Source organism: Sciurus vulgaris, assembly GCF_902686455.1.
Source record: "Sciurus vulgaris genome assembly, chromosome: 11".
Classification (NCBI taxonomy): Eukaryota; Metazoa; Chordata; class Mammalia; order Rodentia; family Sciuridae; genus Sciurus; species Sciurus vulgaris.
In genome coordinates this window covers 51,332,336-51,348,600 of record NC_136472.1, presented here as the reverse complement: position 1 = coordinate 51,348,600, position 16,265 = coordinate 51,332,336, and the positions used below count along the sequence as shown (strand labels likewise).

Below are 16,265 nucleotides of genomic sequence, written 5' to 3'. Positions count from 1 at the left end.
CTAAAGTCTGACAGGACTGATAGCATGAAAAAATAAGAATTTCTTTCAAGAAGACGATGATTACTTTTTAAAAGGAAGAGCCCCAAACTAAATGAATAATTCATTGTGCATACTACAAAGCAGAAGTCAAGGCACACAAGTTGTCCTCTCTGTAAACATTATTAAAAAACAATCAAGTTTGTATTGGCACATTTATATTGGGAAGACTATAGACAGCAGTTTTGAGAGAAAAAAAACATGAAAGCACTACTTAGCAGTAAGGACCTTCTTCCTTTTACTTTTTTCTTAATAAGAGCAGACACCATTATTTAGCTAGTATTGTGTGCCAAACCCTGAACTAAGTCTTCACTCATTAGTTAACCCTCCCTGGGTCTCTGCCTGCTTCCTGCTCATACTCCCCTTTGGTTGAGATAAACTGGAACCACAGGAGAGAGGTAACTTGTGGTCAGACCCACACGTCATTCTCCTGTGGCACAAAGCAAGGCAGAGAGGGACAAAGAGTACATTTGGAGTGGGGCAAAAGGAGAAAATCCAGCTCATTCTAATTAATACTTCTTCATAGTATTAACTGGTACTTAAAATTAAATTATAATGTTATTTGTTCACTGCTATTCATCCACACTGCAATTCAGGCTCTTGGTGCTAGGGATATGATACTGTTGTTGTCAAAAATAAATTAACAGGTGCCTGCCTAGCTGCCATCCATCCAAACATCCATCCATCCATCAATCATCTATCTATTTCTCTATTCATCATTCACAACTGTTATTAACAGGAATGGGCAGGAGAAATCTTTCATTTCTTTATATGCCTCACAAGAAGGTGAATGTTGAAGGATTTCTTTTTCCTTTGTACTGCTTTCCTGTTTTTTCCTTAATTTGAATAGAAAGACCTTCAGCAATGGTTCACAGTAGAGAAATTTCTTCCTATGCCTGTCAGTCTACCCAGGAAATGCCCTAAGCAGAGTCCCAAGTTTGCTTGGCTATTGTGAAGATGCATCTGACTGGATCAGCTCCCAACCAAGCATGATTCTGCTTCCTGAGGTCAAATAATGCCAAATCAGGCCTCCATCAAGGATTCTTGTCTATGTGGGGTCAAGCTGGCACCTCTAAAATTGATTTTGAGAGAGGCTTAGGAATTTGTTTTTTGAAGAACTCATGAAACCATCCTGCTACTTAGCCAAATTTGGAAAATGCCACAGGACTTTATTGTGGCATTCCCAAAGCCCTGAAAAAGTAAAAAGGTCAAAGAATATGAATCCCTGCTTGAATCTGAGAGACTATAATCTAGTCTCTCATAGGAGTGTGTGTGTTTGTGTTTGTATGTGTGTGTGTGTAGACTGTGACTGTTTAAGGACTTCTGGAGAGAGAGCAAATCATTCTCTTTGTTACTTATCACAGCTGCTAGACCCTGACATATTCCACATGCACTGTTTGGAAATGTTCAATCTCCAGGCCTCTGGGAGATATCCATTTGCCTTGGGAAGCTTTAAATTGTTACATGAGAATGTCATACATGCTCCCTTTGTGACAGAAAGCTTTTGGATGCTCACGTATTTATATAACAAGTAGCAGAAGGAGGTTGGATTAGAAGACTTTATATATCCTTTCTGATCTGAGTCCTCATTACCAAGTGTGTATTTTATAGAAGCAATTGGTTTTCATTTGTCATCACCAGGATCTAACATTTACTCTTTATCTAAGTTACTAATAAAATTATTTTCTACAAAATTATCACCTCATAAACATTGGCAAGTATTTTGGAGGCAACTAGCCCAGGATAAAGTTGAACACTAAGAATAGCACCTTTGACCTAGACCCTGGAATAGAGGGGACCTAGGGTTGTGGCTCTGACATGCCATTGGTGGCACCTTCTAAGGAGTAAATTCAGGGTTCATGCTCTATTCTGTTTACTATCAGATTGCTCCGTAGCTTCTTGTGTAGAAATTGTGAGGCCGACGCTGGGTTCTCAATACTTTTAACTGGTCAAGTCAAGTGACTTCTGTGGGATTTTCGGTATTTTGTCTGAAAATGTTTTCAACTGAAGTATTTTTTAGATTATTTTGTGAAAATAAGAGCCTCAATTCTATTCAATAACACTAATAACGTTCCACTTGTAAAAAACATTTTAGACCTTATACAGTGCTTTTGGAGTGTATGTTATCTGAGTGTTCATGGAAAATCTGTATAATAGTTATTGCTACTAAAAGTTTAAAAGTTAACTCAGTGGTAGAGCACTGGCCTAGCATGCATGAGGCCCTGGGTTCAATCTCAGCAACTTAAAAAAAAATGTTTATGTATGAGTCAATCACAGTTGTGCATGCCTAATCCTAGTGACTCAGAAAGCTATGGCAGGGGGATTACAACTTTGAGGCCAGCCTCAGTAACTTATCAAGACTCAGTCTCCAAATGAAAAATAAAAAAGAACTGGAAATGTAGCTCAATGGCTGAGTATCTGGGTTCAATCTCCATTACTGAAAAAAAAAAATTATGGATGAAAAGCCTGATGATTCACAGAGATTCAGTAATTTGCTCCAAGTAATAAAGCATAAATAGTAAAGGTAAGACACAAATGATTTTTCTCTATCTCATACTGTTTATGTAATCCACTGATTGAATATTTGACTTTTTAAGAGCAGAAACATCTGAGACTAAGGCAGTGTGGTATGGCAGAAGTTCACATCTGGGTTTTCATTTAGGCATTACCATTTACTGACTGGCATTAGGTAAGTTGTTTAAGCTCTGAATCCCTGTCATTTGAGGACAGCAGTATCTGTCTTTTAGGGTTATTGCAAGAACTATAAAGTATGGAAATTTACAGACTGTGGTAAGTACCCTCTAAAGGTGATTCTTGTGGCTTTTGAGGCAGTCTCTCTGTCTCTTCAGGTCTGAGGATTTTGCTTGTTCAGTGGCCCACCATCATCTGCTGGAACACCCTGCAAAGAATGGACATTTGCTGCCTCCCAAGTCTGCCCCTTCCCTGTGTATTCAGCAACAAAATTTTTCCTGTCTTGAGCCAAAATGACCATCTCAGAGCTTCTACCTGTTGATACACATTTTACTCCTTTGAGCAACATCTGCAAATATCATCCTTTTTCTGTAAGAAGTTCTTCAAATATTGAAGGCCTTATCAAGTCTCCCTCAATCTAAAGATTGCACATCTCTGTTCCTTCAACCAGTCATCATTTGATTTGGCTCATGAGGCCCTCACTATTTTGCTTGCTTCCTTCTGAAGTATGTCTGCCATTGAAATTTCTAGAACTATATGTGATTATCTCTGGACAAGTTGACTCAGACTAGAATGAAATAATTGCCTTTTTCTCATGGTATAACAGACTTATTTTAGTTCACTGTTGACCAAAAGGGCTAGATTTTTTTCTTTTCAGTATATATTTCTGTTTGACCCTTAGATGTCAGACTGTCTTTCAGAAGCATATTTAACCCAAGCACTGGATCTTTCATTTTTCCATGTTAAATTCTATCTTATTTGAGTTGGTGCTCTTCCCACCTACTAATATCTCTTTTAATCCTGATGGTATTATACTAAATCTGTTATGAGCAAAGCCATCATGTCACCTTCCTATTTTCCTGCAGATTCAAGAAGCTCAAATCTGTTATACGGCCAAATTACAAATGTAAACCCTCAAAGGAACAAACTTACATAGGCTTATTTGACTCTGATCTGCAAAATAATCATTGTAGGATGACGTCTAGATTATGAATGTCAGCCAGAAAGTAAGCATTGGTCAGAACTAGTGGGAGGGAAATATCAGAGACAAAAGTATGGTTAGGGAGGGAAATCATCTTTGATAGAGTTAGAGGTCTAGATAAAGAGAGAAAAAGAACATTGTTAAAATTTAGTTGGTAGACCAGGAAAAAGCATGGGTTTGACAAGTGTATTCTAAGTGGATGAAATAGACCACGCGTAGGCTGATGTCTGAGCAGACCTTTCTTCTCTGTTTGGAGTTTGTTCACATTCTGCTCTGGCAAAGTCTTTCCTGCAGTATTTGCTAATCTCATTTGCAAACTGCCACCTTCCCATTTACCACCACAAAGACATCTTCCTTATAGGTTTCTTCTTTGCCTCTGCTTTTTTATTTGCATTTCTATTTGCTCTGCAGTCAGCTGCAAAGAACAGTTTGGAAGCCTACTGAGCTTTGCTACAGGTCCTTCCTCCAGTGTTCTGTATGGATTTAGCATGGAATTCAGTTCTTACCTGTTGGGGGCATACTGTATTCATCTGCCTAGAGCCTCTCCCCAGTGCAGTCTGTTTTCTCCTGTATAATGCCAGAGGTTAGTTTTTAATTTTGTCATTTGTTGAGTGTCATCTGGATTTGTTAAACAGATGGTAGGAGGGGACTGCAGAGCTCCTCTTGGGGGCATTTCTTTCATGTCCTTCTGGAACAAGCCCTGTGTGCTATGTATTCCATGTTAACAAATAATTTACAATGGCCAGGAAATCTGACTTAGAAATTTAACAAGTAGCTAATCAAAGTATACAGTTGGCAGAGCACCATGTCACAGTAAGCTAGCTTCAACGACCCCTGTGTAGAGTGCAGTGACCTATGGACTGAATGCTCACGATTTGAGAGTGTCAAGAATAATACCTGTGACACCACAGAGATTTCTTTTGCTTTTCTGGTGGAGCTCAGAACTTTGTTGTTATCACATTCGCCATGTGAGGCCAACAGGGGAGAGACTACCTTATGCCTCTTTTAGCATCAGACCAGAAGAGGGCTTTAGCCTTGCATGCAAAGTCACCCATTGCCATGATAGGGGAAATCAAATGGAAATTCTCTTGTGTTCTGCATAGGAAAATTTCTCCAGGGAGCACCTTAGTATTTACTAGTGCTGATAAAAGGTGGTGAAGATGAGACTGTATGGCAAAGGAAGGTCGCTGTAACTTTCCTCTCCAGGAGGCACGTGAGAGCTTTACTTCAATTTCAGGCAAAACCCAAGATAAACCTCTTCATTTAGTGTCTCATTTGGGCTTCATATTGTCTTATTGAACAGGGGCATAATACATGTCGATTCACATGATTTACATTGGAAATTCATTCTTCTATATAATTGGGAAAGGTACTGTGGAGTCCCTTCAGAGGCCTTTCTTTGTCCAGATAAATTAAAATCCAATATTCCGTCATAAGTAGTGTTGTTGAACCATCACATGGCTTTGTGTAGAGCTCTGAGGGCTTTATCTTTTAACGGGAAAATCAAGTTCTTCATGGAATATTGACTGTCCTTCTAAACAGATGTGACACCTGCCAGCAAGGATGTTCTTAACCAAAGTCATAAATAGGAGAGGGTATGCCTTGTGAAGAGAATTCCTTATGTGAGTCCTGGATTCAGTGACTTTCTCAAGGAGTGAATCAGTTACTCTGCATCATTCAGTCATCTCAAGCAGGTTTTGTGTTTGCCTGGATGTTTAATTTTGCATGGTATTATATTAGAAATAAGACACCTACCCTTTGCTGATCGATACTAATGTCATGCAAATTTCCCACAATTCTATCAATACAGTTTAATGGGGAGCACCTTGTTTAATGGCGCAAGTGAGCTCAAACCTCAGAAATGTGACTAAGTGGGAATTAGGTTTCCTTCAGTCAAAAGAAAGGGTAGATTTTAGAGGGTTGTAGAGCAAATGCATTATTTGCATCAGACAACCTGTGTGATAAATTTGGGCAGATTATAATGTAATCAACTTAAGCTGTAATTCATTTGCTTATCAAAAGGATTGCACTTGATCTAATTAATTTTCAAGTTGCTGACTATTTTTCCTTTCTTTTTCTGAAAGACATCTACCTGGCTTTTCTGTTTGTGAGTTGTCTGCCTGACAGATTTACACTTTCTATCCCTATCTCTTTTCTGTGTGAAAAACAGTAAGAAGGGTTCATCTTGCTTTTTCTTTCCAGCTTCTTGTGTAAATCTCATGAGATGGGAATGGTGGGAAGACACTAGAAAAGGGTTATCACCTTTAACTCATTTTTATCAACTTTATTTCCTTCAGGATTATTTGAATAATGTAAAGTATTGAGTTTGACTATCTGTCTTCTCATTCAAAATTATTTGGTTTTGTGAGCTGTTCATAATAAAGTTCTGCCCTAGTAACTATCTGACCATAGTCCTTCTATTTTGAAGGTAGAGTCAGGGAATATTTGTTCATTCATTTATTCAGTATGTGGAGTAGACACTTACTTTGGCTGCCCCTCTTCCAGACACTTGAAATGCTGACTTGAAGAAGATAGATAGCATTCTTGCTTTCAAGGTGCTTACACTGTGGTATGAGGAGACCATTAATCAGCAAATAGCTAATTTTGAGGAGTTGCCTGTGTTGATCCTTGCTCATCCTGTATAAAGTAACTCCTGACTACCTGCTCACTGAATCTTGATATAAAAGCTACTGATTCCTGGGTCACCAGAGAAACTGGGTGGTTAGGAGCTACCTTACATAGGACAATCAGGGAGGTACAGGAGACCACTGAGAAGGTGCAGAGATGCGATGTTAAGTGTTCCTTTTCTTCCAGACCCAACACATTATATGTGGTAATAGTAGTCAGGAAGTATAGGCACAGCTTGCAGGTGAAAGTGCTGGGCCCTGGGATGCCAGGAAAGGCCAGTTCCTTGGTAGAGAGGTTTGGAAAGATAGATTCAACCATGACAAGTGCAGAGACCCCAGAGTATAGTGGAAAGGTACAGTGTCATAAACTGAGGGATGGGAGAATTATGTCCAAATGTGTCATCTGAGTGGGGAGGGTCTTAGAGATCTGTAGAGAATAACATATAAGGCAGCCAGGATTAAGAAAAATAGTATATAATAAAGGACATATAGGTCAATCTGAAAGAAGAACATAGGATAGAATGCCCTGCTCACTGGGGACCTTTTCCATGAACTGGCTAAATCCATGGGCTTGGAGAGAGTGAACCAGCCTTGCCACATGCTCTGCCTCATGAACTTGTTTCCCCTTTTCCTTCCTGATAAGTAAAGAATTGTAACTTAGTTGAATGAGTTTTTACATTGCACTTTTAGGAAAACAAAAATAAAAACAAAACAAAACAAAAAAAAACCCAGATGCCTGTGTGTGGCATGAGAAAATACCAGGACATACAGAATATATCCTCTTCTACTTGGACCTTAAGTACTTTATGAGCACCTGTGGAAGATCATATTTTTTTAATTGTTTGTTCTGTGAGACTTCAGTGTTTCTGCATCCAGGTATCATTTCCAACTCTTATTACTTTAACTTTGGGAAATAATAGATTGGATGCAATTTTTGAGGCTGGAACTATCCTCCTTTCCTGATCTAGAGAGGCAAAACAGGAAGGTGTCCTTTGTATAGATTGTGAGGTCTGGGTTCAAATCCCAGCTCTGCTGCTCACAGGTTGCTTAACTGCATGCATGCACTTTAACCTTGCTTAGCCAGGAAAACCCAGCTGATAGTGGTGTTGTGAGGATCATGTGCAATAATATACTGAAAGCCCCAGTACAAGACTTGACACATATTAGGTGCCATTCACATGCCATGCCAGCTCCCACTTAATTCTTCACTCAAAACTTGGCTATGGCACCTCCTTTGAAAAGTTTTCTCTGACTATGGTAGGCAGCATTCTTCTTCTTTTTCTTTCTTTCTTCTCCGCTTCCATGAAGCATTGCACATAATATATTGAAGATTGAGATGGATAGATGCATGGTGCCTATTGGTCTCAGGCAATGGACCTGAGGCAAGGACTTGGCAATCTTTTTTTTCCCTTTCTTTGTGTTTTTGGTACCAGGGATTGAACTTAGGGGTGCTTAACCACTAAACCACAACTCCAGCCCTTTTTAGTTTTTATTTTGAGACAGGGTCTTGCTAAGTTGCATAGGACCTTGCTAAACTGCTGAGCTGACTTTGAACTCCTGATTCTCCTGCCTCAGTCTGAACTGCTGTGATTACAGGCATGAACCATCACACCCTGTTAAGACTTGGCCATCTTAAATTTGCCTGTGTGAATTCCCATAGCCAGGATGGTGGCACAGATGTTATAGGCAGTCAGAAGTTTGTGAATTTTAAGGAAATGTCATCTGCCAGAATGTGGTGTGTATCAGAATGTTCCATTACTTACCAGAATGAAGAGCAAGGAATTCACTATAGTAGCTTTGGATCTTTCATTTCATTTCAGTTGACTGGGGTGATGTCAGATTTATGCGACACATCTCTGTGCCCTACCTGCCTGTTTACAAGAGCCAATGCACCCAAACTGCACTTCAGGGATCAGCAGACTTTTTTTTTTTTTTTGGTCAAGATTCAGATTGTATTTGTCTGGCAGATGGATGGTATGACTTCCTCTTATACAGAGGTACATTTAGGAATGTGATCGTTCTAGTTATTAGTTTATGGGATCTTATCGGCATTGGTCTGTGCAATACTCCTTTCTTGTTTCGTGTCATTCTGTCATTCACTTTTCCCTGTCTCATCATTCTCAGCAGCCATGTGGTAGGAAAACACCATGTATATTTTTGTTTTTTAAAAAGTGTGTGCAGTGGTGGGGATTGAACTCAGAGCCTTGTGCACAGAGCCTCGTGGACAAGCACTCTATCTGTGAATCACATCCCCAAGCCTATCTGTATCTTTGGCTAATAGATAATACTGTTTTTCATGTGTGTCTTTTTAATTTACATATGTTATAGACCTTTTGGGGGCTTTTTAAAACTGTATTTTAAAAACTATTTTAAACTCACAGAAAATTTATAAGAATGATAGAGTAATTATGTATTCTTTACAGATTCTGCATTTTTCTCTCTAAATAACAATTGTGTGCATTTACATGAGTATATATTTATGTAGACACATTATTATTTTGAGCCCTTTGAGAATAAATTGCAAATACCATGACTCTGTACCCCTGAATACTGTAATTCCTGTTTCCTAAGAAGTTACTTAAATACACACTTTCCAGTTACCAAAATCAGGAAATTGAGTATCAATACAATATTATTATATCAGCTACAGATTTTACTCAAAATTTACCATTTTTTTTCTAATAATGTCCTTTATGGAACTTTTTTCCTCGTGCCTAGTTACCAAAATCAGGAAATTGAGTATCAATGTAATATTATTATATCATCTACAGAGTTTTTTTTTCAAAATTTACCATTTTTTTTCTAATGTCCTTTATGGAACTTTTTTTCCCCTGTTTCAGTATCTAATCCAGGATTCCATCTTGCCTTAGTTTTTATGTATCTTTGATCTCTTTTAATTTGCAACTGTTCCTTCACTTTTCTTTTTCATGACATTGACATGTTTAAGAGCACAAGCAGTTATTTTATGGAATGTCTTTCAACATAAGTTTACCAGATGTTTCCTCTCCATTGGATTCCTTCCACTGGGGGGAAAAATCCTTGAGTGGGCTCAGTTGGCACATACCCATGATCCCAGTGGTTTGGGAGGCTGAGACAGGAGGATCATGAGTTCAAAGCCATCCTCAGCAAAAGTGAGGCACTAAGCAACTCAGTGAGACTCTGTCTCTAAATAAAATACAAAATAGGGCTGGGGATGTGATTCAGTGACTGAGAGCCCCTGAGTTCAATCCCTGGTACCTATCCCCCACCAAATTTAAAAAAAAAAGCCTCTGCTTTTAAACTCTTTTCCTTCTCCTGTGTCTATATCTAGTCAGTTGATTCTGCCTGCTGTGTGGAATCCCCTAGTGAGAGTTGCCTTTTGAAAAGAACTGGCAGAGCTGCCAGGAAGGCTGCATCCAGCAGAGTTTCTTGGCATGAGGAGGAGGTCCTGGTGGGGGCTGTATGACATAAGAAATTGGAACACCACCTTGATGCATGAGTCATGGGTTGCCCTGCTCTTGCTGCTGGTTGTGGGCCTCAGATGTTTGCTTCCTCAGCCATTTCTAAGGCACAAGGAGCTACTATGATTATAGAAGATAAGGCAGGATACGAAGTTGATCTTTTAGATGGTTCCGTCCTTCATTCACTCATGCACTTAATAAACATTGATTAAGGGCCTACTCTGCTCGTTGGAGCTCATCTTCTAGCATATTGAACATCAGCAAGAAAGTGTCTGAAATGAAAGCTCCTCTCTGAGAGGCAAATGTTTGAAAATGAAGGTTAAGGTAAATGGTTTGACATTTTCAATTTATTAGTAAAACAACCTTATAGAAAATTATGTTTCTACATCTTCCCCTAAATACAGTGATTTCTATTTCTCGCTGGCCTTTCTCATATTTACCAACATTGAACATAATTTTTGCATCGTTATCTCCATAGTACATAAATAATTTTGCATTCCATGTTCTCCAGTGAAAATTATTTTGTATGTAGTTTACCATTTTTCATAACCTGCATATTTATCACTCTTAATGACTGCAGTAAATTCTTTCCAACTGATCTACTATAGCTTATGCATTTCTCTTTTGTTGTAAATTTGACTTGCTTCTATTTTTTTTTTTTTACTAGTATTATAGCGGGGTGGTAGACTCCCTTTTAAGAGGAAAAATATAGCAGGCCCTGTGTTAAAGAAACTTTGATAAATTGTTTCATTCTAACAAAGAAAGGTTGGATTCTTGTGAAGAAAACACAGCCTGTCTTTTTAAGGGAAACATTTTTCCTTAATTATCTTTGAGTTTCCTTTTATAATGGAAAGGTAATTAGTAGAGAAAGATCTGATGCATTTCATATTCCTGACAATACTTTACAGATATCATTAGTTTCCAGTGGGGGATAGTAGAGTAATGGGCTATGCAGCTAAGATAAAGGCTGCTGCGTGGTCGCTCCCAGTTTCCACAGTCTTGCGATCATTCACTTTGCTTGACACAACTGGAGGATCTTCAGTTCTTGTGCACTTTCCTTCTGAGAGTCACTGGAGGAATACATCATCCTGTGGCAGGCCATCAGCTCTCTCCTAGCAGGAAAGATGGATTGATCACCCTGACCTCTGGACACATCTGAGGAATGAACCCTCAGTGGCTGCTCTGTGAAGAGACTGAGGAAAGCCAGAATAGGCAGGGCACCCACATGGAACTGAGATTGACAGTTCATCTCATTCCCCTGGGAATCCTCTGCGCTTAGATGCTGAGAGGTACTTGCCAGAGATGAGCTGAAGGCTTGTGATGAACTGGTGATTGCAGTAACTGTTTCTAAAGAGAGAACAAATATAAGGATTTGTGACTGATTAACTGGGCTTGGGTGGGACTGAACAACTGAGACATTCAGTGGTTTGGCAGGCTCTGTAGAAATCTTCAAAGATCTTGGAGTCGTGGACTCTTCTGTATTTGTTATGTGCCCGTTATGCATCAGATGAAGATTTTCTTCATTTACAGAATGTTACCTTCCTTTTGTTGCTTGGAGGTTGGACCTTATGGTTTTATGATTTTACTTTACTGCTCTATTTTCCTGCTACTTAGCATGGAACATGGAGCATAAAAAGTTGTTATTTTTTTTTCTGTGTGTAGCACAGGGATGAAACCCAGGATCGCTTTACCATTCAGTTACATCCTTAGTTCTTTTTATTTTTTGGTTTTTATTTTGAGACAGGGTCTTGTTACGCTGCTGGTCTTGAACTTGCAACTGTCCTGCCTCAGCCTCCAGAGTTGTTGGAATTGCATGCATGTGCCACCAAACTCAGCCAATAAAATTTTTTGATTGGATAATGACTTTCGTTACTGGATTTTGTAGAATAAGCATGTGAACCTCTGAGTAACTGCAGTCCCCTGGGTTAAAGGGTTCTCTTAAAATGAGTAGCAGCTAACTAAACCAAAACAGGGCAACAGTAGGGTACAATGGGAAGTCCATGGGTTTTGGATCCAGGGAGATGAGGGATATTTGCTTGATTTTACTACTCCCTACCGTCTTTGCTTGGTTGATCTGTTTGCATTCTCAGAACCTAAACCTTTTCACCTTATCGTTTGAATAAAACTGCTTTTCTTAGGGTTTGTATCAACTTCATTGCACACAGTAGACAAAGATGTTGCCTTCTTGTTTCCTCTGCTAAAAGGGAAATAATAAAATGGCAGGAGGCAGGGTGGACAGGATAACGTGCCCAGATCTCTACATTGACGTTCCCTGTCATTTCAAGCACACCTTATCATGTCTCCATCTGTCCATGCCAGCAGCATATGCAGGAGGACTTCAAACAGCATGTGCACCTTTTGGTTTTGCTTTCAGCCTCTCTATTATAACTGTGTTCTTTGCCTCTGCAGGATTTATGAACGTGTGATAGACCCTCCAGAGACCAACCTTCCCCCAGGAAGCAATTTATGGCTTGGTCAGCGAAACCAAAAGCATGGCTTATTCAAAGTAAGCACTAACTTTCTAATCTATATATATACATATACATATGTATGTATATATATGATGCTCAGTTTTCAATGTTGTTGAAGATGTGTGTACAATTACATTAGTGGGAAGGACATGGCATAATAATTGATGATAATTGAACACTTAGGGTATGCCACATGCTTTTCTGTTTCATGACATGTATTAACTCATCTCATTGTCACAATGACTTTATAAAGTAGATGCCTTGAAACCAGGCAGAGAGCTAAGTGACATGCCCAAGGGTCACACAGCTCACTGCACTAGGCATGGGTAGTCCAGAAGGTAACTGATCCTTAGAATGTGTCTTAACCTTCTGATTTGGGGTACTTAACATAATATGATAATCTTTGAATTGATTATAGAACCAATAGGTATATATTAATTCAGTTAGGAGTAGAGGCCTATCTATCTATCTATCTATCTATCTATCTATCTATCTATCTATCTGATATATATATTTAAAATAGGATACAAATCTCAATTTCTTTGAAATTTGGTTTCTTGCCTGTAAAGAGGGTTGTACAATGACTGCATTGTTGTACTTCATGAAAACACAAGGATATGGTGATAAAATGAATTGAAAAACTTAAAAACCCCGTGAAATTGTAAGATAGTCTTGTTCTTTGAAAGAATGACAGACTTTTGCCTTTGGCAATATAGCAGACCAGATATTCTAAAAATCCTCTTGATTCAAAATCCTTGTAAGTATTGGATAAAATACAACAGAAATCTTTTAAAACTCATCATTGTACTTACAAGACTGAAAATCTTTCAGGGACCAAATATATGAAAGAGAGAGAAAACCAGAAGGGTGTCCACCAACACTAGAAACTTAGACTTTGAGAAGTTTCCTTTTACTTTAAAAAAAAAAATAAGGTCTAGTTTATATACAGTAAAAATTGCCCCTTTAAATGTATAGTTGTGTGAGTTTTGGAAAACCTATAGTCTCATAATCATTATCAGAGTCAAGATAAAGAAGCATCCCATCACCTCCAAAAATTTTCATATGCCCTTTGTATTCAAATTTTCTCCTCACCTTAAACCTCTAGCAACCACTGATCTGTTTTTTGACCATGCAGTTTTGCCTCTTCCAGAATGTTACATAAATGAATTCGTTTATATATGTAATTACTTAAGTATATATATTGGCACAATCTGGCCGGGGGTCATTTTCTCCTGCATCCACCATTTTTGCCATTTGGCTACAGGCTTCACCCTCATCCCTTGGAGTCTCAGTTTACTCTACTGTGCAGGTGCTGAAGAGCCCTAGGGACAGGCTTGTGTCCTAGGCACCAGGAAATGAAATATTTAGAGGCCGCTCAGCACAGCGCTTGGACTCGGAACAACCACTGTGGCTCCGAGCAGCGGCCCAGAGGAGGAGCTGCGTGGCGAGCTGTTTGGACTCAAAGCAACCACTTCTGAACACAGGGGCCTGCCCGGAGGAGGAGGAGGAGCACAGTGGGTCGCTTGGACTTGGAGGGACTGCACCAGAGCTACAGGCGGTTGCTAGAGGAGGAGCTGCGCAGTGAGGCATTTAGGTGCAGAGCAGGGTCCCGGGACCTAGGAGGCTTCGTGGTGGAAGAGCTGCACAGAGACACGCTTAGAGGCGGAGTGAAGGTTCCAGGACTGTGGGCAGATTCTCTGAGGAGAGGCAGCCTAAGGAGACTCGCCTGAGAAGGGTGAGGCTCCCAGGCCCAGGAGTAGGTCCAGGCCCCTGGAAACATTGCAGAGGAAGGCAGCCCAGCCCAGGCGGTAGTTGTAGATTGAGGGGAACCTCTAGGAGGGGAACTGACCAGCGAGACCTCCGCACCGGGTGAGTCTTCCCAGCCAAGTGAGGTATTCCCACAAGGAGGGTAAAGCCAGAGACACAGGCCCAAACAGGCCTTGCCTCAGCCCGCAGCCTACTTCCCCTTTGGATGACCATCAGTCAACAAGTGGAGGCACCTCTGCCCAATAAGAGGGAATATACCCCACCTGAGGGCCACCACCCCTAGAGAGGCAGCTTCCTTGTAGAGCACCGTGCTATCAACTTCCTCCAAGACTTCAGCCTACTGAAGGCTAAGAGGGGATATACTAGAAATCTTCAGGGACATTATAAGTCAATAGAGGAAATCTGCAATATCTCTGAAGTCCACTGATACCTGAACAATATGAGAAAACAAGGGAAGAAAATGCCCCAAACAAATCTAGATGTTACATCAATAAAACGCAATGACAGCATGGCAGAAGAAATGACAGAAAAGGAGTTCAGAATGTACATAATTAAAATGATCAGGGAAGTAAACAATGAGATGAAAGAGCAAATGCAGGCATTGCATTGAATGATCACATCAATTGACAGTTAAAAGAGCAAACACAGGAAGCAAAAGATCATTTCAATAAAGAGTTAGAGATATTGGAAAAAAACCAAACAGAAATCCTTGAAATGAAGGAAACAATAAACCAAATTAAGAACTCCATAGGAAGCATATTCAATAGGATAGAACACCTGGAAGACAGAACCTCAGACATTGAAGACAAAATATTTAACCTTGAAAACAAAGTTGAACAAACAGAGAAGGTGGTAAGAAATCATGAACAGAATCTCCAAGAACTATGGGATATCATGAAAAGGCCAAATTTAAGAATTATTGGGATTGAGGAAGGCTTAGAGAAACAAACCAAAGGAATGAACAACCTATTCAATGAAATAATATCAGAAAATTTCCCAAATCTGAAGAATGAAATGGAAAATCAAGTTCAAGAGGCTTATAGGACTCCAAATATACAAAATTATAACAGACCCACACCAAGGCACATTATAATGAAAATACCGAACATACAAAATAAAGACAGAATTTTAAAGGCTGCGAGAAAAAGAATCAAATTACTTTCAGGAAAAAACCAATATGGCTATCAGCAGATATTTCAATCCAGACCCTAAAAGCTAGAAGGGCCTGGGACAACATTTTTCAAGCCCTGAAAGAAAATGGATGCCAACCAAGAATCTTATACCCAGCAAAAGTTACCTTCAAATTTGACAATGAAATAAAATCCTTCCATGATAAACAAAAGCTAAAAGAATTTACAAAAAGAAAGCCAGCATTACAGAACATTCTCAGCAAAATATTCCATGAGGAAGAGATGAAAAACAAAGAAGCAAATCAGCAAAGGGAGGAATTATCCTAAAGGAATTGTCAAATAAAGGAGGAACCAAGTCATGTCAAATAAATAAAGAAAGAAAGAAAAGAAAAGAAAATAAATGAACCAAATGACTGGGAATACAAATTATATCTCAATAATAACCCTGAATGTTAATGGCCTGAATTCATCAATCAAAAGACATAGACTGGCAGATTGGATTAAAAAGAAAGATCCAACAATATGTTGCCTGAAAAAGACTCACCTCATAGAAAAAGATCCCATAGACTAAAGGTGAAAGGATGGGGAAAAACATACCATGCACATGGACACAGCAGAAAAGCTGGAGTATCCACCCTCATTTCAGATAATGTGGACTTCAAGCCAAAACTAGTCAGAAGGGATAAAGAAGGACATTTCATACTGCTTAAGGGAAGCATAAATCAGCAAGATATAACAATCATAAACATCTATGCCCCAAACAGTGGCTCATCCACATATGTCAAACAAATCCTTCTCAATTTCAGAAACCAAATAGACCATAACACAATAATACTAGGTGATTTTAACATGCCTCTCTCACCACTGGACAGATCTTCCAAACAAAAATTGAACAAAGAAACCATAGATCTCAATAACACAATCAATAGTTTAGACTTAACAGACATTTATAGAGTATACCATCCAACCAAGAGCGAATACACTTTCTTCTCAGCAGCACATGGATCCTTCTCTAAAATAGACCATATATTATGCCACATAGCTAATGTTAGCAAATACAAGAAGATAGAGACACCACCTTGTATTCTATCAGATCATAATGGATTGAAGTTAGAAATAAA

At 39.2% G+C, this 16,265-nt stretch overlaps 1 protein-coding gene across 2 annotated transcripts in view; it reads left to right on the top strand.

Annotated features, from left to right (window-relative positions):
* Positions 1-16,265, top strand: part of NELL1 (neural EGFL like 1) — an 892,614-nt gene that overhangs the window by 183,234 nt on the left and 693,115 nt on the right. For both annotated transcript variants that reach the window (XM_079101835.1, XM_079101834.1), the window contains exon 5: positions 12,186-12,282. In XM_079101835.1, coding sequence (XP_078957961.1) covers positions 12,186-12,282 — 97 coding nt within the window. The remainder of the gene's footprint in view (positions 1-12,185; positions 12,283-16,265) is intronic.